Genomic DNA, 25,191 nt, shown 5'->3' on the forward strand with positions numbered 1-25,191 from the left:
CGAGCAGTTAAAGTGGCCAATTTCAGCTTTCTGGAACATCAGGGTGAATCGATGTAAGATTTAGCATTATATATAACTTTAAAAAGCTTTAACATGGTAATTTGTAATACCTTTATTCAACTCTACTTTATAAAAGTATTTGCTGAAGCAGCATTGTCTGTTATCAATGACCAGGCAGCCCAAGTGAAATCGAAGTGCTGATGCTGAGAATTTAAAGATTGTGGATCAGGAGGACACACAAAACAATAATTACTCATTCTGCTACATAGGGGACAGTGAGTGAAAGTACACAAAATCCCTAAATAACTGTGAATGACTAAATGGAGCACCGCGTTAGTTCTGGCAGACCACGTAGTCAACGCGCCCTTTGCCTATTGGCTGACGCCGACCCAACCCTTACGGCTCCGCAACCAGCTGCGCTCAATGGGTAATCAGCTGCTGCTCGCAATTGGATGCTGGCATTTGGGGCACTTCATTTAAACTTGGTTGCTGTCACTGCTTTTTTTTTGCTCTCTGCTTGCACCCACCACCTCCCCTGCTCCACCGACTTCTCATTGCCAAACAATGTCATACTGTTGTTCATTGTTGCTTGCTCTGTTCCAGGGGGTTTGTTGCCTTTACAGCAAATGGAAGGCACTCCACCTGAGGATGCTGCTGTTCCCTGTCTTGGCTTCCATGGAGCTCATGGAAAAGTCGGGAACTTCCTCCGAACAGAGCCATACCGCCAAACATAAATTGTATGCATTCAGAATAAGCTTCTGAAATTCATCTCTGTTTCTCGTCTCGTTTTGACGAGAGTGGTTCTGACAGAACTATGAATGGTGCTTCTACAGACCAAGTGACTTTACACGACTAACTAAGCAAAGTATCTGAGAGTTGCTGCCAGAGACTTCAAAAAGCAACCGGAAAGCAACATGATGATGCTTAATGATGGTGCTTTTAAAGTTTCTTATGACTATGTTACATGTCCTGTGAGTGTCAGTCGTGCAAATGCACTGAAATTAACCGCACATTTATACAACATATAATGTGGATATGACCTGAGTAAGAGCAAATAAAACCTGATATTTAATGTTATTCATTTGATGCCAATATCAACTAAATACAAAAAAATATTGTTTCCTTATTAATAGATTATATGTTGTAAATCTTAATGGTCTGTACAGTCTGAGTTTGTTTCATTGTTCGCTCTAAATGAATCACTCGTGGAATATCAGATGCCATATACATCAGCAAGTATGAGAGCAATAGACAATGAAGCCAGGTGTCTACATCCACACAAAGATGAAAAGCAAGTATATTCTCAGCCTTACATATACACTGTAATAGGAACGATTTTTAACAAGTTGATGTGGGAAATAGAAACTTTTTGTAGTATTACAAACACTGAAGAAAGCGAAAAATAAGACTAAAAAATTAAATCTAAAATTTGGTTGTACTTTATATTAGTTGCATAAACCATTATGAGTAATGATCAATACTCACAAAGAAAATTTAAGGCTGCTAGCAAATCTCCTCCATTCAACACATTATGTGTAAAATTTTATTTGACATCAATATATACTGCAAAATAAAATGCAAAAGAAAGATTGTGATTTTTCTAACATTATCAAGATCAATCAACCTGTGTATCTTGTAAATTGAATCTTTTCAGGATCCAAAGTGGAATTCCAGTTTTTGACTGAAATATTGATTGGTCAGATTAAATGCAAAATGTTATTTGTCAGAAAATAAAATGGGGTGAACATCAAACTGTTTGGAAAGGTTAAAGCTGGGATAAATTGTATCAGAGGAAAATGTTGATTCTCATTCAAGACATGTACAGGAACAACTCCATAAGATCTCTTCTCTTTGGTATCAGTTGTTTGAGAATTGCTTACATAAAAAGTCTGAAATATCAGCTTTTTGGTTCATTTAAAATTCAGTAATGTGCTAAATGAAGATGCCAAATTAATGTAATTTATTAATTAGCAACACAAGAAATACAAATCCAGTTACCGAGATGCTCATATCAACATATTTATGTAATGTGCAGTGTGTTCTGCTGTAGTTGGTTTTATCAAGACTTGAGGTCTGAGTGCAATTTTTTCAAGGAAAGCTTTCCCACACGGACACTGAAAAAGGGGCAACTAACTTCAGGCCTAAAAGGCTCATTGAGTTGTGTGAAGAGCCCTCAGCATCTTGACCAAGACCTCATTACAGCTTCGGGAGAGAAGGCAAAAGGAAGCGCATGGACACTTCACTCCTTCAATCACACTTTGGCTTAGCTCCTTCATAGCTCACTTTGTGACTGAGGTGAGAGCCACGGCAACAAGGAGAGCCCCTGAATTGTGTGCAACTCAAACAGAACACATTATCATTTAACCTCTACCACTCTTTCTTTTCACTCCTTCATCACAAGAGAGTATGTCCAATCGGTACATATACAGATAAATGTGTGTGGGAACATGTGTGTCTTACTCGTTGGGGGTGGACAGCTGTTTCCTGTCTCGCTGAGTCAGACAACGAGGCTCACCGACCCTTGAGGTAATCAGTCACACAGAGTCACACAATGTTGCAGTCCTATGCAATGCTTCTTCACACGTGAGTGAATGCGTGTGCGTGTGTGTGTGTGTGTGTGTGTGTGTGTGTGTGTGTGTGTGTGTGTGTACTGCTTGGATGAGTGCGAGTGCATGCAACGTTGCCTTTTGCATTTTCTTAAGGGATCTCAATGATGCTTTAGTGAAAAATTGGTGGTGAGGGCCAGAGCCAAAGAGGAAGAGTGGGACATTGGAATGAATGCTTCTGGCCTTGAGTGTGTCTCTTTTGACCAGGAGATTTCAGCTTTCGGAGATGAAGTGATTTTTGACCCTGAAGATTTTAACACTCAGCTCTAAAAGCACTTTGACGTCTGCAAACAGGCTTTAAGGGTCTTTAGGGGTATAGTTAAGAGCTTTTAGCAGTTGAATTGTCTCATATTTGAACTTTCCCACGGGTTTTAGAGCCCTCTTTACTGGTCTTCACTGGCTGCCTGGTGTGAAATTGTGCATGTGTATTTCCTTTGTGTGTCTGTCATGTATGTTAATGCAGCTGTGAAAAAGTACCTTTGTTTGCATGTGTTATTGCATGGATATCTATTTGAGTGTGAGTATGTGTGCAAAAAGGATCTTGTTTAATAAACTCCCAAGTGTTTGAACAGCCAAAGTAGAGCAATTTACTCCACTCATCTCTTTGAAAATTGACATTTCTAGAGTGTTGCCATTGGAAATCAGCCTGGGAAAGCTCAGCTGTTTACAACCCTGGCTGGTCAGGGGTTTAGAAAATTGTCAGTTGAGTTTTTTTTTTTTTTTCTTTTTCTTTTTCTGAGCTCCAAATCATTACAAATGAGCATTTAACCAATCCCACAAATAATGGCAACAACAACAAATAAATAAATAAAGGCAAGAAAAGGTTGCTGTATTGGTACACAATTAATTAAACAATAGATGTTTGAAATATTCCTTACTTGGGGGGCTGGGCACTTACTCCAGCATCATTTTCAGATTGCTTAAAGGACAATAAAAAAATTTTTTCAATAAACATTGTTCAAAAATGTGCCAAATTCTTTGAGATGAGTTTTACTGGATGAAAATTTGAAATACTAAGCTATCCTCATGAAATATCAAGGCTCTATGAAGTGCAGCAAAACATAAAATCTGATTGTGGGGTCACAATTTAGAGCTGCCCCTAAATCCATATACTGATTAAGTTTAATCAAATTCAGCACACAGGATTACCATCATAAGACGATTCCATTTGCTTCGGTAGGAAGTTGGAGGAAAAAGAAGACAAGTAGAAAGGGAAAAATGCTAGATTTATGTTTATGGGCTTTTTATTATATTTTTGTTTATGCATTTAGCAGTCGCTTTTATCCAATGCGACTTACAAATGAGGATATAACGTTACAGCTAACATCAAAGCTAACAATAAGCTACATAGAAGGGAAGTAGTTATCTGTAACCACCTTGTGCTTAACAAATCAAGAATAATTTAAAACTTTATGGGTTACATCCACTGTCAATTTTCTTTAGGGTGTTGCGGTGAACAGACGTCAAAGAGGCTGAGAGCACCCTGGACATGTTGCCAGTTTTTTACAAAGCATCTGTGTAAACTCTCTACCAATTAGGTCAAAGATAACAAAGAATGCAAAACAAACATGAACATAGAAAACTCAAGCTGACCAGTAGCCTCAAACCCAGAACCTACTTACATTGAAGTGAACTGCACCACTTTCTAAAAAGAAAATCTTGATAAGCATGGGAAATAGGAGAAATAAATAATCTCATAATACAGGAGTGAGGAATGTACAGATATACCCCCTGATGAGACCATTACACCCTAAACTAGTACAAATGAGATTGCAGATGCTTCTCTTCATTGACTCCTCTCCTCCAATCTTTTCTAAATTGTCTATTGGCACTTCTTGATTTCCATCTCTCTCTCTGCTCCTTTCTCTCATCAACATCTATCCTCCTCTTTCCTGTCCCGCCACCCAGTGGGATGTGATTAATTGTACTTGGGTAAGGCTACTGGCATCAAGGTATTTGAATATCTGACACTAGTCCCACCTCTGCTTTCATAGGTCTTGTTTTTCATATGCAACATATAAATGTACACAATTCTGCAAGAGGGATCTCAGTTTAGATACAAATGTTAAGGAATAACAGCTATGATGCACTGATGAAGTAACAGAGTTTCAGAAGATATATCTACAATAGCAATACCATCTTGTACCTTAGAAAGAAATAATAAATGCAGGGTCAAGTCTGTTCTAAGTCCAACAGTCCAACATTTTCCTTTTATAGAGTTTATATTCCAACCTTCTGTCAAGCAGCAAGCCAAGATTGTATAGCTTATCCAGCAGATTATCATGCACATTTGCTATGGGATCATTTCTCTGCTGTAGCAGTTTCTGGCAGCTTATTCTGCTCTGACTTAAGTGCTATCTCAGTAAGTATTATACACAAATGCATGGAAATCATTTAAAAAGTGGGTTCAGCACCAATCTGAGAGCTATTTAAAAGAAACAGCAACCCTCTCTACTTCAACTAATTCTACAAACAGCATCTTTAAAGAGAATAAATAGTGCAAAAACTCTTTACGGTACAAAAACTAAATCTTATGCTACAAATTATTAAAACATGGAGAAACAAATTAGTTTTTTTTTAACATTTAAATAAAAATTTAATCAAGCCAAATCATGTGTGACTCCATCTTGTTAATGAAATAACCTTTGAATATACTGAATTGAATATAGTTTATAATCTACATGTTCCATTCACTGTCTCCTCACCCCAGATTTGTCTACAGGCTGTAAACAGTACGTTCATATTCCCAGTCCCTCTTCCCTCCTTTTTCACTGTTTCTTTCATATTGTATGTTCATTCGTTATTATATCCACCAACTTTAACTTCACCTCTTTTCTCTGACTCTTCCTCATTTCTATATCTTTTTCTCCCATTATCCCTCTGACCCTCTATATCTTTCTCCAAACCAACAAACTGAAGTCCCTCATAAATCCATTATTTTCATTCCAATGTAAAAATATCTCTTTCCAAAGGCTGCTTTTCTTTTCTATCTATCCCTTCAACCTGTTCTCCACCAAATACTTCTGTAGATCCCATCGTTCTGAAAACTGTTGCTATCTTACACACTTTGTCACTCTCTTATTTCCCCCTTATCCATCACCCTGAGAGCAAATTTAATACAGCTCTCTAAACTTCTACTTTTCTTGTTGCTACTGACCCTCCCATTTTCGCGTTTCTTGTTTTGTTCCTTTCTTCCCTTGCTTCTGTCTTTCCCACACGGCCTCATCCCTCTCCTTCAGGTCAGACCCTCTGTCTCCGCCAAGGTGGTGGTTGTTGCCAGGGTGTGATGGCTCTGCTGAGCCCGCTGACTCAAAGGGAAGCCAAAAGGCCAGCCAAACCAAAATCACTGAACAGCAGAAAGCTGTAATGGTCTGTTCTCTCCTGACCCCTCCATGTACACACACACATTCATTCAGGCACAAGCATGGACAGACATCCAAACATATTGAGTGAATACACATACAAGAAGATTGAATTGAACATGTAGGTTTAAAACATGGACAAGCTTTGACAGCTTAAAACATACAACTAATTAAGTTACTTTTGAAACATCTACAACATGCACACTCGCACAAACACCATTCTTTGTATTACTAAACTTCAGGTACAAGTGAGGTATGTTTCATAGGCATCGATCCAGCACCCACGCTTCGCAGATATAAGACAGATCTGGAGGCAGGACGTAACCACAGAAATGCAATCATTATCAGGGGCGGCCAAAGCTGGAGACACACCAACCTCACTGGGGATATTCTGACATGTAGGGCATACACACACACTCATGCACGTTGATATACACAAACACGGTTTTCCCTCCCCTCTAATGCTTGTCTCATTTTGACAGTTGTACCAGTGGAGCTTTACAAACAACTGCTCTATTTGGCCTTGTTGTAAGTTCAAATTACACTTAAGGCTAAAGTTGCCCACACACACACACACATATGCAATAAGGACAAAAGCCAGGGTCTTTCACCATACTCACATAAATTTTTATTAAGGGAAACAGGCAGTGTTTTCTGTTCTTTGTATTTCCTTACAATTGCAAAAGACAATAGATACCCAAGAGCATGAATTGTTTAGCTGGAGTCATGCTGTCTTGTTTGTTATCTTATCCTAGGGGATGGTTATTTGCTATGGTTGTGTTCATTATGGTTGAATATGTTTTTTGTTTCTTAATTTCATTCTTATATCAAATGACTTACAGACAATGCTGAGCTAAAACTATGATATTGATGGGCATTTTGTTAATTAGAGTAACATTAAGATAATCCAATATGTGTTATGTAATCTTCTCATGACAAACTAAAAAGCTTATGCTAAAAGAAAACTAATTCATTCATTGTTGAATGTGGTGTTTCCCGTAAGAAACCTTAAAAGATAAAGTTATGGTTGGCATTCTTTTGGCTTTTTAAATGTGAACTTGCATTGGAACCCGTAAGCCACATCATGTCAGCCTTATAATATGTGTTACTGACTACCAATATTCTGTCAGGGTTTAACCATTCGCATAAAGTCGCAATAACAATGATTTAAATGAGTCATTACAGTGGAACTCTTTCATTGCCATGTTGTGTTTTTATTTCTTAGATGGGATTATTTTCACTTAAAGAGAAAAACTTCTATTTTTCCATCTTAATGTGGCACTGAAATGTCAGATTAGCTCTCCTAGGGTGCATCCTTCTCATATTGTCCACACAGCTCTCCAATTGTAAGACATGTTATTTGGCAGCATTTTTGGCAGTCATTGCGTGTATGAGATGGTTTTCTTATAAAGGCTCTGTTGGAAACATCATTAAAGAGTAATGCTAACACTCCGATTCCCATTCCACCACTTCCTCCTTATTTTCAAGCTCACAGTCATGTCAGTTTGGCATTCGATGAAAATAATGTATAAAACTGAGGAGTAACGGAGACCCACTGGATGTGAGGCCAAGATGTCAAGAGCTCAGAGGGCAGAAACACAATTCACTGCCTCAAGCTTACAAGCTGGATAGATAAACTTTTATCAGTTTTCCTTGCTCTTCTTCTCCATTGATGCAAAAAAATAATAATAATTCAAAATGATTTTTTTTGCAGATTTACATTAAAAGTGAGAAATATGAATTAGAAATCACATACTATCAAGTTTAACCTCTTGGCATCTTGATGAAAAGCCGAAAAACATGACTTCCTTCCATGAAAAGAAGATTGAAAGAGAAGGAGGGATAGAAAAAAGAGGTAAATGGACATGGAGTAGTGTTCAAAGAGTGATGAAAGCTTTACAAATTAAAAAAATGCCTACCCTTTATAGCTTGCAAAATCATAACCTTTTAAAATCTACCCAAGCCCACAGTTTGTACAAAGTGAAACTGTCATGTGGTTACAGGTTGGCATCTCACTGCAACAGTACTGGGCTTTAGAGTGCAGGGAAAGTAAAACATTATCATCTCATTATTTCTGAACATTTATTAAGGCACTCTTAGATTTGGAAATGTGGACAAACATCTTATTGTAGGTTTTCTTGTGAGACTGTGCTGTTTATGGAGACAGGCAGAAACAAGTCCTAAGACCAGAGAAAACCTGGGTTTCACCACAGATGAGGAGAAGAAAAAGACGAACATATGTGAGTGTTTCAGTCTGCGTGAGAGAGGGAAAAGGGAAAGTCACCTTGTGGAGTTACAGTGCGCTGAGCAACTCTGTCCATCTCCTCTTATGAATTATGACAGCTGCTGGTTGGCCAAAACCACTCTGCTTCACACACACACATTTCACTCCTCTCCGTCTCTTTCACTCTTTTCCTCATTCCCTCATCTCTCTCGTAGTGGTACAAACCCAACCAGAAAGTTGTGCTTTGAAAAGAGATCATAAAATATGCATTTGTTCCAGTGCTCTTTAGAGTGCATCTCAGACCCGTGTATGTATGAATGTGGGCATGTCATGTAATGGCAGGCTCATCCTCTCTGCTCTCCTGTTTTTCCCAGCTATGTTTCCGTTTCATCCTTCAAATCATCTGTCTCCCACTTTGGGTATCTATATGTACTGGTCACAGCTTCAGCTTTCTCAGTTTCTCATGACATGTGACCTGGGCTCACAGTTATAAAATTGGCTTATGGTCAGTTTTGATATTGAATATGACTTCACGACATCGACATCTAAGAATTTATCTTTAAAGAAACAACTCTTCCTTCTTTAATACCCTGTCATTTGGGAAAGGGAGGTCTATAGTCTTTACTTCAGACTTGTCAAATACTGACTTTTGGTCGGGATGACTTGATGCCAACACACTGATCACCACTTTAGTACAAATGTTCAATGTGTAGCTAAGTAATGGACATCAGCACATTTCTTGGTGTGAAGCTATAAAACTGAGGTTGGAGCAATTAAAACCCAATCCTTGTTTCAACTGTAACATATTTACCCTTCAATGTTTGCAAGATAGATAGATAGACGACTTTATTAATCCCTTTGGGAGGTTCCCTCAGGGAAATTGATAATTAATGCAGATGTCTGTGATTTTCTAAGTGCTCTGAGCTGGCATACATCTGTAAATTCGCCCAAATTTGCAAAGTGGTTAACACTGTGCTGTAACTGTGCTTCTTGCTATCTCCACATAATCAAAGGGTGCATTTTAAGCAAAACTTATTACAGATGACGGTTAGGTACTTCCAGTAAATAGCTGGGTAAGTGAGAGCTATTGGCTCAGTAATATTTAAGTATGGGCCCCATGATGAGGGACACATATTGGCTTTTTCAGGGACTGAAAAGGTATTCTGACATTGTTATGTTATAAATGGTATTGAGCCTGCACATGGAGGGTAAAAGCAAGTGGTTTCAGAAATCCATAAAATACTAAGTACAAGCTCTATGACAAAGTCGCATCCCATATTTGATTGTGATTAAGTAAAGATGCAAAAAAAGCAATAACTGTAATTAAGCACTGACTGCTGTAGAGCTGTTAATGTTAATGACAGGTTGCAGGGATTTTGCTGTAATACTTCAGGTACGCATAATATATTAATTTTCTGAAAATATATTACTTTCAGATCTCAAGATAAACATTTCTCTGAATATTCACATCTCAATATTGTTGTCAAGTTTGCTAGATTAGATAGAGAGCTTTTGGGAAAATGAAACCAATTCTATTTATATCTGAAAATGATCAAGTACTTATCATTTATTTTCATTAATCTTCGTGTCAGGAGAGAAAAAATCTTGAGTCGAAAGATCAGTGAACAAAAACTGCATCTAATTCAGCTGGTTGAAAACCACGCAATGTGTAATTATTAATTAATCAGCTTCATATTAGCCTGAAATTACTGCTCTCCTCTACTCATGGATCTCTTAGTAACATACAGTGAACACCACCCACATGCAACCACATACAACCTCATCCTAAGTTGCGCGATTACGGTTGTCTATGCGTATGCTTCCCTGTCAGAACCATTTGGAAATTTATGATCATATGCATGCATTTATTAAGACTCTTATGAATGTTTTTTTCACTCTGCGTGTATCTGTGTGGGAGTGTGTGTGTGGATGGGTGCCCTTTCCCCAGCTCATTGGGATGCGAGGCGTGAGCCCATCGAGTGAGAGCTGTCCAGGCTAGCTTTGGAGTCATTAGTGTGCTCGTTAGTCCAGTTATGTTAAATCTAAATTACCATTCATCATCACATAGGGACCCATCATTTATTCTGATGTGGCCTGGCAGACACAAGCCTTAACTGGATTAACTCATTCAAAGACACGCATACACTTGCTAAAACACAGTGGAATTCAAAATCAGGTGTTAGCTATTTGGTAAGTGCTTTAAAATACATTATGTATTATTGATTGAGACGTTGCAGGGTATTAGAAATGATTGGTTTGCTCTTGTGAATGGAAACCATTTACAAAATGCACTCTTATGTGGACAAATGCAACTGAGCAGAGAATAATAAATCAAACGTTAAGATCCATTATATGATTTTAAACTGGGTGACCAATTTAGGAACATAATAGGCAGCTACGTAGAAGTTAATAAAATTAGCTTATAGGTTGACAACTAGAATCTTAATGGCACAAAAGCACTAACTGTTCTGCAGTAGTTAATTAAGAACCAAAAATTGTACACACTGGAATGAAAATAATAATCAAACACATTCATTAATACATGAACAAAGTTGAAGGGAAACTAACTTCATGTTTTGGGGATAAAACAACATTTCTGTCGTATTCTGCATTCCTCATTGATTAAATTATTGGAATAGTATAAGGTGGAGGAAGGGTGACATGCATTCAGTTCTGGCACTTGGCAGTAAATTAGCTCTTGCAGAATAAAACCACACACATGATGGCACACATAGCCATTAGCCCCTGCAGAAGGAATGCCTACCATCTGTGCTGATGTGATTGCAAAGACGAGGCCCTCTTGGGAATCAGACCGAAGTGGATCAAGCTGCTCCTTTGCCAAATATAAAGACTGTGTTTATCACATAATTACATTTCCACTCTGCTGTGTTTATTGGCCTTACAAGTTTGAGTGCATACAGCTTTGACTGAGAGAGACTTTCACGAAAAAGTGAAATCAAAGTATCAGGAGGAAAGCTGACAGTGCGTTTGTTGAGTTTAATGATCATGGCGCTCTCCTCAGTCATGTATTGAAGAAAAGTTACGTTCCACTTTCCTGTGACTTTGACTATCAAAACATGAAAGGGTAATATTAGTAGGACGTTTATTAGCTGTATGTCAAGACAAGACATGCAAATCAAAAAAGGACGGAACCTTTTTAAAAGATACTCAAACAATCTGTTTCATTATTGTTTCTAATAATCAGAAGATTAACTAGTACGAGGTTGTAAAATTTGTTTATATGCTTTACCAACATCAAACAGATGCCTTAAAAAGCTTGTATTGAGATGAAAGGAACTGTCGAGCCTTTAAGATTAATCTTATTTTTCTAATGTTACCACTACAAAGCTCATTGTCATGCACCAGTAACACTCACCAGGAAGATCACTTGTTTAGAATTATTGCGCAGCACTAATTGATTGTGATAGATGTTTAATGACTAAAGTGATAGGGCCACCCCAGCAAGCATTCTGTTCAGGATAAAAAATTAAATGATGATGAGCCTAGTTTGAGTCTGTTTCAGTGATCACAGGTGATGGAGACAAGATTTCAGACACTGTTTTCAGAGGATTTTGAAGAATACTTGTTGTGGCTCTTCAGTATTCCATACTTGATCAAAGCTTATTTCCACCCTGGGCATCATACAGCATGAGCATGGGTGTCAATAAATGAACTTGTCTTGTACATCAAACAGTAAATCCAGATTTAACAACATGAGCTGAAAGGGCTGTTTGCAGTACAAGAGGTGTTGTCAGCTACATATTGTTCTACTGATATGATCTTTTCACAGCCTTAAGTATCAAAAAGTAACCAAACCCATATTAGAAACCATAAAAGAAGTTTAACCTGATGTCTGGTCGAATAGTCCTTTTTTGCTTTGCAAGGTTTCTAACTGAGTGAAATTAGCTATAAGCCTTTAAGTGGACGCCATGAGATGAGCCTTGAACTCCTCTAATGCTAAGTACAGGAGCTTCGATGCTGAATTTACTATCTCTTTTAGGATAGGAGCATTGGATCATCCTATATGAAAGGAAATCCCATAATTCCTTGTGGCCAAACCCTCACTATATTTTCATAGTCATACTAACTGTGATTCATGTTGAGGACAGAAGGTTGAGTGTGAGCAGCCTGTGAAAATATATTTCACTTTTGCAGATTTTTCTTTACTTTTTGGAGTGATCAACCTTGGAAATGAAGCCTAAAAACTACTTCACCTTTGTCCCCATGTAGGTGATTGCCCTTTCAAGCACGAGTCCAAAATGAGAAGCCTAGGAGCCTGAGGGTTCTACGCTGTATCTTAGCTGTTCCTATGACTGAGACCCTGTTTCTCTCGACAGAAATCCAAATCTGTTGAGAGGAATCTTCCAGAGGTACTTCCCTAGTCTAGGGGTCATTCCTTCTGCAGTTTGCCGAAACACCACAAGGCTCATCACCCGCAGTGTTGGGGAAGTTACTTTAAAAATGTAATCCGTTACAGTTACAAGTTACCTTGTTTAAAATGTAATTGTAGTGTAACTTTTTGGATTACTTAAAAAAAGTAATGTAACTAATTACTTTTGGATTACTTTTACCTATTTATGGTATAGGATAATCTGTATATTATCTGTATGATTCCATCTGTATTTATCACATTTATTTATACCATGATATTTTTCTTTTCATTGTACTGCCATAACTACATTATACATTCTCTGCACATACATGCATTTCCCCTAGGTAATTGATCTATTCTGCACATATCTATTAACCATCTTTCCTTACACTAGCTGTAAATAACTGCATTTTATCTCTAAATACTGCATGCTATACAATCTGCACGCGTTACACTTGATAAGATGCCAAACTGCATTTCATTAATACATGTGCAATGACAATGAAGTGCTCTACTTTAGTAATAAATAAGCAAAGTAAGACTTTTACATCACATTTTATTTTTCTTTGCACACCCTTGCTTGTGTGTGCGCCAGTACTTCCGGTGAAAACTTCCAGGTGATTTGACAGCTAGCGCGTCAGGTTAGGTCCAGTGGCCGTAAACGAAGGTTAACTTATAGCCTAGAAGAAAGATGATAATATAACGTAGCTAAAAAGACTAGCTTTCTTCAGTAGCCTAATGCTTACCGATTTAGCAAGCCTAGCAGCCTCGTTGCTAATGCTAGCCGCCGTAATGTTACCAACCATACCCGACGTCAAGGAGTTGGCTGAGCAGGGGCAAGAGTATGGGGCTGGCAGAGTTAACTTCATAATGGGTGAGTGCAGGTTTCATTCACTTGTTTTCATTCTTTCACAGGATTGATTCACTTCATTGGTTTATCCGATTGCTGGCCGCCGAGCCATTATGTGTCTGGGTTTGTGTGGGTTACTGATCATGGTTGTTAGCAGTCGATAGTCAGGTTGTGTGACGTGTGTGTGAGTGTGTATTTTTTCTATGGGTACATGCCATTGACTGTATGAGCGGTCTGTGCTCATTTTTTTATTTTTATTTAATTAGATTGGAGATACTAATTAATACTGAGGGGGGGCCGATTTTTTTCCCCAGTCCGACCCTGCCGCTCTGTACTTCTGTCACTGCAACCTCGCACAAATTGTAATCCTGTTAAGTAACCCCCATTCTCACTGAATGTAACTGTAATCTGAGTACATCGTTTTTGCTTGTACTGTAACGGATTACAGTTACTTTTATTTTGTATCCTTTTACCGTAACGCCGTTACATGTAATCCGTTACTCCCCAACCCTGATCACCCGTTTATCAGTTTGGATCTGGAAGTCTGACAGATCCCATACATTCTGATCAGGGCATACCTCCAACCACCTCAGAAGTAACACAGAGGAATAGGGGTGTGCAAAATAATCGTCATGACGATGCATCGCAATTCTAATTTTCGCGATCTACTGCATCGATTCTTGACGTCAAGTATCAAGTAGATTTTTTTTTTTTTTTTTTTCATTATTATTATTTTTTTAATTTAAAAAAAAAAAATTTGGGGGGCTTTCGTCCGGCTCCATCACATTTCAAATCTGATGTTTGGGCGCATTTTGGCTTCAAAAACAAAGAAGGTAAACAAGAAATCGACATGACAAACGCAATTTGCAGACACTGTTACACGGCAATGAAATACTGTGGGAACACAACAAACTTAAAGGCACACATGCAGAGGCACCATCCAGACAAACAAGAGCAGCCAGCGCCGCAACCACTGATTAGACAAACAACATTAGATTGCAAGCTAGCCCCTTCATCTACACGCGCCAAGAAGATCATAGAGTCCATCACCGAGTTTATTTGCCAGGATTTGCGGCCGTTTAGCGTGGTAGAGAACACTGGCTTCAAAAAAATGCTAAGCACACTGGAGCCTCGTTATGTGATCCCGAGCAGAAAACAATTCACTGAAGTAATGGTCCCACAGATGTATGAGGAGGTGAAGCTACAGGTAAAAAAATCCTTTGCCTTTGTACTTATTACTAGTTCATCACTTGTTCATTTGTTTTTTGAGTGGACACATGCAATTGATGCATTTCGCTGCAAGGGATGTTTGCAATATTTATTTTATTTTTTTATAGTTTTATAAAGCCTATGCACTTTTTTTGTCTGTACTGATCATCCCTATTTTGTTATTTTAAGTTTTATAAATCCTATGCACTTTTTGTGATGAGTGTGTCCAGTAATAGTAATATTTGTGTCCAGTAATATTTGTTTTAATGGCAATACCTCCAAAAGTTGTTTCAATAAATACAGTTATGAATTGATTTGTTTTGAGTCAGCCACTGGTAATGGCAGTATTTTTTTTTTAAGTATGTTCAGTGAAAATATTGCAATACATCACGATGTATCGCAATAATTCAAGTATCGTGATGCATCGTGATAGTATCGCATCGTGGCATGTGAATCGTGATTCGAATCGAATCGTGACTTCTTTGCCAATACCCACCCCTACAGAGGAACAGAATAATTATGTTTTTTCTTGACAACAAATTGCTCCACTCTGGTCACTATGGAGCATCGCTATTGTGGATCCCTATTGAATTGAAAATTGTGCGGCCATGACTGCACTATATAGAGGGAGTGATTAAATTCCACCTTGGTTGCCGTTATATCCTTTGCTTTTGTGGCCAGTCAACCACTGAAATCCATCAGTCAACCATACTGTCTAAAATGAAGTCTAAAATGATAGCTGTTCGTGTAGCTTAAATATTCATTCATGTTTTTAAGCCCAATTTTAGACCTGAAATGGGATACAAACTTCTCTGTCATGTATGAAAGTCACAAGGGCTTCATTCTCCCCCTTTCCTTGACTTTCCCTGTCTCCACAAAAAAGGCACACTAACACATTAATCGTGCTCTGGGGAATTCTACTATATGAATCCATCACTGTCTCAGATATACTGGGCTGATCGTTCATACCTTTCAGGAGGATCCCTGCAGAGCAGACACCACGCTAAAGGGCAACCTTGATGCTTGATGTCAAGACATACTGCATGAGTTTTTTCTTCATTCCCCACCTAGTGTGTTGCCTTGAGTTATATTAAATGGCAAGAAAGTGACACTTAAAAACAGTGAATCCAACTTGTTTGCTTCAGGTTTCAAAAAGTCCTCTAATTTTCAGGCCGTGAAAGCTTACCTAAAACCACCAAAGTGTGCGAATTTAACTATTTATCTTTTTTTATCCTGGAAGTGTTAGAGTCGGGTCTTTATTATACAGCTGCGGAAAGTGGCTGCATCTGAGATCAAGTTGAACTCAAAGCCACAGCAATAATTTGCAAGATGAGCGGTCTATCATGAGCCATTTACAGGCTTATGTTCAAACACACATGTGACCTCATGTTTGACAGGGGACGATTAAACATACGATGCTTGTGTCTTTAAATCATTGGGTACAGATTCTAGTTTTTCTATTGTATTTATCTACAAAGACAATTATTACTGTATTTGAGGTGTTAGCTCGTTTACTTGTCCACAGGGGTGACTTGATTTTGCACAGTTTTGTTTGACAACTAAAAATGCTGGCATAAATATAAAATACCAACTTTTTGGCTTCAATAGAGTAATGTCTGCTTTTTAAACCAAAGCTTTAAATCAACACACCAGCAAACCTGGATGGGTTCTCCATCCTCACTTTGAGAAACGTTGTTCTGAGTCTATCTGACAGCCCTGGTGGTCTGGAAACAACAAAGGGCCAAATTGAGTCAGTCAGTCAGACATTTGTTCCATCAATAATTAATACCCTCTGCTCTCCTCACTCTGATCCTTTCAATCTATTTTCTATCACAGTTCTTTTCCATTTTTTTCACCCTCTAATGCCACATCAGTGTTTCTTCCATCTCTTCTGTATCCTATTTCATCTCCGTCTCACTCTGATGTCTTTTGTACCTTTGTTTCCTACATCTCTTGTCTTATCTTGTTTTCTAACTCCAACAAACTGGCTAGTTTTGTCACACCGCTTTGTTTGCCCTTGTTTGTATTTGTCCTGTATCTGTTTTACTTTGTCTGTCTATGGCTCTGATGTCTTCCTTCTGTCCCATTTTTCTCTCTTAGCCTTTTATCCTTCCTTTTGTCCACATTTATCTCTATCTGTTCCCTCCAACTCATTTCTCGTCCTCTGTATCCCATGGTTTCTCCCTCCCTCTCTCCTCGGGTCCAACAGTGGATAAATAAATAATGTGCAGGAAACTGGCAGTGTTTACAACACCAATATCACACGCCTTACTTTCTTTTCTTTCTTTCAAAATCCTCCTTCTGCTCATCTCCGTTTTGGAAACACCCCTTACCTCTGTTCCCCAAAACATATCTTCTTTCTTTTCTCTCTTGGCAAAAAAGAGATAAAATAGTAACCACAATCCCTTTGGGTCTAAATAAATCATGTCTTGCACTGCCTCACTTTTACAAAACCAATCCTCCACTTTCATCCTGGCAACCATGAAAGAGAGAGCAGAGAGGAGGAAGTAAGAAAAAAAAGACAGAGGTTGCGTGAATAAAGGGAAAGGAAATGCTAAATGTAAAAGTGCCATATCACTCTGTCTTCCTAAACCTCTTCAGGAAGCAAAAATCCTCTGACAGAGAGATTCCATCCTGTTTCCCACACTTCATGGAAAGTGTTCACCTCTTACAGGACAGAAATGAGCCATTTGTCACGCTTCGATGGATCACTAAGATTACTTTCAGGTGTTTACCTCACTACACTGCTATTGTATTTATTAGATTCTTCCTCATGATGCTTTGGGAAATCTTCATCTGAAAGTGTTGCATACATCTCGAAGTGCAACAGAACAGGATGTGTTTTAAGGTTCTTAGGGTTTTGTATTCTGTTGATTAGACAATGAAAAAAATAAAACCACATAAAGCTTTAACTATATATCCCTGTCTTCAAATCTGGATTTCATAATAAACATTACTTTAATCTAACAAAGAGAAATTACTATAAACTCAAAATGTAACATTCTGTAGCAGGTCTTTTTTTTCCTTACCCTGACAAATTTGATCTTGTCAAATGTCCCACAATTTTAAAATGTTGTCTAATTTAAAAAACAAAAATCCCATCACTTGTCACCTATTTATTTCCAAAGAACAATTATAACAAGATTAATGAAACTAACAAACTAAAATCCATTTAGCATTTTTATAATGAGCTAAACGCCCAAATATTCAGCTTTGAATTGTTAAAGCTGCTCCTGTGAATCATATTAAGCTCAGATAAAGCCTAGTCTACCAAGAAACATTGACTAATTAAAAATGACATGATTAATTAAAGTGGAGATTAATTAGTGGCATACACACAGAGCTGTGCTTCTTTCAATTAGCATGAAGCATACACACATGTGACTGAGGCACACAAAACATTTATACACCACTCGAATCCATTTGTCTGTAGCCTACATATAATGCCTAATACAATACTGGTGCTATTTCGGACAAAGGGTTACACATTCACATTGAACTGATCACCAATCCACACACTAACAGAAATCCCATGCACCAATCACTGTCTCTCACTCCTATACTGTATGTGCATTGACAGAAACACAAGCACAGGGATAAAGGGAAAGCAATCAACAGTGGGATACACACATAGACACACAGACGTATCCTGTCACAGCAAAACACATACAGCTACACAATCTTGCACTTCACATAATCATCATTTGATCACAGATAGTACCCCAAAACAGGATTAATTAAACATATTTTTATGTTTTTACTTCAATGATTATTCTAAAATCTTCTTTAATTCTATCTATAAAAGAAATATAAGATGTCTGAAACTATGTCAAAGCTACCAGTCACAAACTGAGGTGACATTTAAAAATAAGCATCTTAATTTGATATGTGACTCAGCAAAACTCAATCTTACCAGAAAACATGTGGCAGATACGCTTTTCCACTTGTCTAATTTGAAGTAACGTCACAATCCATGGTTGTAAATTGGGAGATGGTAACATAAAAACGATTGAAACTGTTGTTTTTTTTAAGTGCAATGTTCACGTGACATGAAGATAATTACAGTGCAACAAGATCAAAATCTGTAAGCTTTAAACGTGTTGATTTTGTAACTGTTAAGTATTTATTTTCTGACATAAAATCTACATTATTTATATCTTTAATCATGTGATTTTAAAGCTTTCCCTCCTATTTCCCACCCTTTATCGTTCAAAGGTGAGAACGCAGTAGAAAAGTAAGGAATCCTGAGTGAGAGGACAGTAGAAAAGTACAATTACTGTTGAAAATATTGTGCAGGACGAGTCTCGAACCAATGTTCTGTTGCATCAAGATTGTGAGAAAAGGATTCAATTAGCACATCCTGTAATTGCCTCCTTTCTCCTCAAAAGCGTTTGTGGCCCAGTAAACACCAGCGAGATGTGGAAAGTGGACGCCATCACATAGGAATGCATACGAAGACGTGGGATAGTTACGTTCTGGCAAATCAAAACTTAAGCTGTATTGAATAGGGAAATCATAATAAAAGCAACATTTTTGAGTCTTTGCACACTGTGAACCTATCTAGGTTTTTCACATTCTTTTTTTTTTTAATCACAAAACAAAAACAATCAAACAAGTAAAAACACTGAAAAAAAAGGGGAGAGCTGATGCTTCCCAAAGGTTTCCTCACCCTTAAGGTCTTTAACTCAAACTGGTCCTCTCAAAGACAGAAGAACAACATGATGCTCACACACAAACACACACACACACACACACACACACACACACACACACACACACACACACACACACACACACACACACACACCTACCTGATGGTGCAATCACATGACCTCCAATCACTGCTATCTCTATCATCCCATTTTGTACTGCGGTCACGAAATCAGCCCCTAAGAACTGAACAGATGGGGCTGCGTCTGTGTTTGTGTGTGTCTGAATATGTGTGAATACATATACATCTGTGTGTACGTGTGTGAGAGTGTGTGTGTGATCAGATGGTGAAAATGAAGATCATTCCCGCGGCAGAATTGCATACAGTCATTCATGCCCTATACACATCACCAAAAAACCCTTGCGCGTGCAAACACATAAGCCCTGACACACACACCTGCCTTTATTAAAACGTCACATTCAGTGAATATATTGTGTGCTGTCATGCTGTCTGCTGTGAATGGGAAAGGCTGTGTATTTACAGTGAATTGTAAATCCTGCCGAGCACTCAGCTGTCAGAGACTTATGAATTGCTAATATGTTGTATCTCGCACTGCTGATCCCCCTCTATCTGCCCCCTATCACTTTCATTGTGCGCTGAGCAAAAAGAGTGGGGAGGGAATTAAAAAAGCCAACTTTTGTAAAGGGAAATAAAACATGGAGATCAAGGATTCGTGACAGCTGGAATAAAAATCTACAATGCTGTATGACACAAGATTTAAAAACAACTCTTAGCATTTATTTCATTACCAATAGGAGATGTGATTAGATTTGATTATGAGCTGGATGAGATCTACCGTTTAAGCTGCCTCTTATTTAACCATTTACTACTGTGCGCTCTTTAATAACTATTCATGTACAGGTATTAAGCAGCACCAGAACAACTACATCAACTACAGCAAGATACAAATCAAGATGTGCATGGTCCTGTTAGGAATCTCTCCAGCCCTACACTGCAATACTTTTATTCTGAACATTTAGCTGCAAGTTCTTAAATGGGAGGAAAGAATAAAGTGGTAGTAATGAAGTAGGATTGAAAATGTTCTTGTACCACTTCACATTTAGCTCGTAAGAAAACGTGTATAAAATGGATTTTTTTTCAGTAAAATATCAATATTTATCTATCATTTTCTTGGTCATGCCCTCAGCAAAGCCTTTATCCATTTTATACAACAGTTTTTCCTTTCAATGAACTGTCTAAAATGTGCCTTGCTACATTGGATCTTTATGTGATAATGAGGCAGATATCGTCCAGAAGTAGCTAATGAGATAACTGTTGTTCATTTTTCTTTTGTTGAATAAAATATTTGATTATTGCCACAATATGTTGAATTCTATAACAATCTACAACATCCTGCTTCTGTGCACATTTGAGCACATTCTGTATTCATATATTTACTTCTCCAGCTCTATCAGACCTTAACCATGTCTGCTCGTTGACATTTTCCATACATTAACCCTGTGCTGTGTAACAAAGGTTGAATGGACAGGCTGATTCTCTTTCCTCGGGTTATATTGTTTAATTTCTTTTATGATCCCATCTTTTCCTCGGCTGTTTTCTCTTCTTTTCTCTTCTTCAGTATGTCTTCATGTTTTTTTTTATCTCTCTTTTACCCTGCCTGATTTGCTAAATAGTTTACCTCATATAAAACAGAATCAGGAAAAAAAACCTTTTCACCTTTCAGAACCATGCAGCTTGATAGGAGCACACAGCCAACAACACTGCAGACAAATTAATCAATCGGGTCTGTGCCAACCAGTGAAATAACCTTTGTAAACTTTGCTCTGTTTTTCAGAAACTTGAAACCTTAGGGTACTGCAAGCTTTTGTTTTAGAAAAAACAAATATTGGGGACTATATATTCTTTAACAACTCCCTTTTTCAGGGAACAAAGCACAGCATTTTTTTTCTTTGCATGAGCAAAATCCCACCACTCATGTTCATGCACAGTAATGCACACGCAGACGCAAGCACACACATTCAAGTGATTTAAAAAAAGTAGACACCTGTCACGACACAGTCGCCAGTCACCACATCTGAGCATAGTGACATTTGAGCATCTCTAAATGTGAATGGATCAGATACGCATAAGCTCAACCAAATGCACACGCACATGTTCTATCACTTACACAACTAGGAGCAAATGTGTGAAAACATTAACACATCCTAAAATACAGGGGGGAATCGCCCACATGAAAATCCAAAACACAGCAAGTGGCAGATACACTGTGCTCCCATTCATATTGTTTGTGTGAATGCGTATTGCAGTATTGGAAGTCAAAGACTTAGCATTTGCTGGTGAATGAACAGGTATGTTACGGTTCATCCATAACAAGCAACTCGCACTACATATACATCTCACAACGTCATTTAAGGTTATCACTAAGGACTATTTCAAAACATAAAAACATCTAAGTTAAATCTTTTGAAGACTTAGTGCAGATGTGTATACACAAAAGACAAAAGGATGGGGTGTAAAAGTATATTAAGATAAAAAATAAGGGATGAAGCACAAGGAGGAGGAGAGGAGGAGGAGAGGAGAAGAGAGGGAAGATTTAACATGAAAGGAAAAAGAAGGCTAAACAAAGATAATGAGATGAAGAGAGTGCAGGACAGAGCCCTGCTTCACAGACAACATTTAAAAAAGGGGAGAAATGAAGAGAATGAACTGATATGAGGAGGAGGAGGAGGAGGAGGAGCAGGTTTTTCTCTACTTACAGAATCTCCAGATCGCGCAGCGCTCGGAAAGCTCCATCTTCGATGCAGCTGATGTGGTTGCTGTCCAGCTGCCTGCACAACGCACACAAACACACCCGCAGACACACACACACACACACACAGAGATGAGAGAGAGATGGGAGAGAGTCAGGCGCAAGTCTACAAGGTCTGCTCAGCTGGGGGAGGGACTAAAACAAGAGGCTGCGTGTGAGTGTGTGTAAGTGGGTATGTGTGCAAGGTGATACCCCAGCATTGGGCTTAAAGTAGCAGGTAAGAAACACTGGCGGTAAATTTTACACACACGCACACTCACCCAAACACACTCTTAGGAAAACTAGTCCAGACGAGAGCACGCAGGCAGAGGTGAAGCGTCTCACCTCAGCAGAGATGTGACCAGCCCAGAGGAGAAGAGGAGAGGAAAAGGAAAGTGCGAGAGAGAAGACCGGTGCGCTGAAGTGGCCTGCCTGCCGTCAGCCTATCACCTCCCTCCCCTGCCGCACGCCCGGCACACACTGGCCACCAGGAGAGAGAGGGCAGAGGGAGGTAGACACAGGGAAGAAGAGAGCGAGCGAGCCGTTGCCACTAAAGCCCACCCTGCTTGTCTGTTCTGTAAATATTAATTGCATTTCTCCTCTCCCATCCTCCTCCTCCTCTCCCTCCTCCCCATGTTCTCTTTTATTCTTTTTTTCCCTCTCTCTGTAGTGAAAGACAGAGTAATTTCATTACATTAGGCCAGCCAATCCATTAAGGGCCTTTTACCGGCTCTGTCACTGAAACAATTTCATTAAAAGGAAAGCCTCCGTAAATCAACCTACAGTCACGACTCTGTTTCTCGTTCCCGTTCTCCTCCCCCCTCCTCCCTTGGCTTGCTCAACGACTTGTTTGCTGGACTCCCAGATGCACCCTGTACCCCACTGCCATCCATCCTCTACTTTTACTTTAATTTGCTCAGCTCTAGGTATTCAACCCCCCTCCCCATCCACCTCTCATGAACCCAACAACCCTGAACTTCCACTCCTCCCTCGTTACTTCCATTACTTCCATCCACCCATCCATCCATCTGTCCCTCCTACCTCTCCTGCCATTCACCGGAGTAAAATATCGCTGGTTCCCCTTTTCTGGAAACCACAGAACATGTATAATCTCTGAGTATCTCAGTCATGGATACGTAGAGTCTCATCGTTTTCAAGCCAGAAAAAGAAGTGGCTGTTTCTCCCAACGTTTATGCTGTGGTTTTATGGCTGTAAAACCATCATTTTTTACTAAACCTAATCAGATTACTCAGGGTCTCACATGGGACTCACAAAATTGAAAGTGCAGTGTCCACGGCAGAACTAATTAACAAAATCCACAGCCAACCAACCTCAAAATGTGGGCTTATTTGCCAGTTGATGAAGCATATGCATTGTGCATGTTGCATTAAGACCAGATTTATCCAGACTTTCTAGAAATGTCAAGAGTGATTTTTTACTCTCGTGAATAGGTTGACCTTTTGTTTCTTCTTCTGGAGAAGGGCAGATGGAGGAGATGAAAATGGACAAAGTGCATATATTTCAACATTTTCTTTGTTTTGTATCTCTTTTCAGAAAAATGAGTGACAGAAGGCCTGTTATAGATACTCACACATTCAAAGGATACACACAAGCAGAAACTCACTGAATCAATGAGGGAGAAACATTCAAAGACAAACAAACTGACAGGATTGACACAATCAGAGCTTTTGCAGTTACTGTATACTCTTAAGAACATAAAGGTGTATCGGACTACCTTAATCTTCCTCTTTCACTTGATCCTTTCATTGTTAATCCCTTTTTCTTTGACTTCCGTCTTTTTGTTTCTCCCCTCATATCTGAGCATTCACCTCCATTTTTCATGTCCTCACTACCTCTCCATTTATAATCCTTTTTCTCTAGTGTCCTCTCTCCTCATCTTTGATTCCCCTTCACCTTTTCTCTTCTCACACTCCATCTATCCATTGCTAATCCATTTCTACTCCTAGTTTTCTTTTATCAACCTTTAAAAATCTCTCTTTTTTCTATTGAGCCCTGGTGCCTGCTTCAAACACTGCAGCACCTGTTATGTCAGTCATGTCAGCTTTAAACCCTGAAGAAAGTTCTTCCCAAAGCAGAAGCTGGTGTTCTGTGAAGGCAGGATGAATTACATCAGAGCTTCAGAGGCAGGATATTTGGTTTGTTTTTATGCTTGTGTGTTCACAGTGTGGGTGTAGGAATGAGTGTGTCTGCATTTTAAACAGAAAGGTGACCAAAGAAAAGCACCAATACAGTGATTTAAAGCAAGACAACTGTGGGAAACAGACATTGAAATGTTTAGTGTATACTGTACATCGATACCACAGGAGAATGAAAACTAACACTGAAGACATATGCACTACTTTCACCAAACAGAGAAAACTGAGATTTTCTCTTTCTCATTTCTTTTTTTGAGAATCATACTCTTAAAGCACTTCATGTCTGCTTGATAAGGAGCAGCTTCTTGTAACATTTGAAATGAACTTGGTTTGGACTCATGAGAGTAAACGTCAAACCAACTCTACGAAACAGGCTGGGTTTAGCTTGCGACACAATTACTTTCAATGCTCCAAATGTTTTTTTTTTAAACTGACGAAATGTTTTGATTTGCTTTGATGCAATGCGATTACACTTTGGGGGTTATTTGGAGAGAATTTGATCAACACGTTACCATCCCGACATTAATTCAGCACAATATGTTTAGATTGTTAGGATCAGCAGTGTGGGGCACTAAACAGTTCTGCTTTATCTGATAAATAGTTTGGTAGGATTTGTGCTCTTGTCCTACTTTGAATCTGAGATGTTTTCTTCTTTTGTTTCCACTTGTTGAAGGAGAGTTGAGTGTGAGCATCTGCTAAAAGACTAAAATACAGTGAGTCTGGGAATCATGAGCATATGGCTATGCCATGTTTGTGTTTTATGTAATTAAAAGGCTTTTTTTTAGACAGGCAAACTGGCACACAGCCTGATCTGCCATATGGAGATGAATGGCTCCGCTGAGGTTGGCTGTAGCTGCTAAAGCCTTTTTGTTTTCAGTACTTTTCTTTTTAGAGAAGGGTAGCGTATGAGGTGTCGGGTTAATAATGTATATTGAGAATTCTCTGTTCACAA

General features: G+C 38.7%; 1 protein-coding gene across 2 annotated transcripts in view; it reads right to left on the bottom strand.

Moving 5' to 3' along the window:
* Positions 1-25,191, bottom strand: part of slit3 (slit homolog 3 (Drosophila)) — a 256,161-nt gene that overhangs the window by 81,190 nt on the left and 149,780 nt on the right. Inside the window, exons 1-2 of one of the 2 annotated variants that reach the window (XM_075481823.1) lie at positions 22,365-22,445; positions 22,052-22,123 (exon numbers count right to left, since the gene is read on the bottom strand). Coding sequence is in view for 1 of the 2 variants with exons in the window: in XM_075481822.1 (XP_075337937.1) it covers positions 22,052-22,123 (72 nt within the window). In the remaining variant the exon portion in view is untranslated. Of the gene's footprint in view, positions 1-22,051; positions 22,124-22,364; positions 22,446-25,191 lie in introns of those variants that run through there. The other variant, XM_075481822.1, reaches the window with a different exon arrangement.

Source organism: Odontesthes bonariensis, chromosome 13 (genome assembly GCF_027942865.1).
Source record: "Odontesthes bonariensis isolate fOdoBon6 chromosome 13, fOdoBon6.hap1, whole genome shotgun sequence".
NCBI lineage: Eukaryota > Metazoa > Chordata > Actinopteri > Atheriniformes > Atherinopsidae > Odontesthes > Odontesthes bonariensis.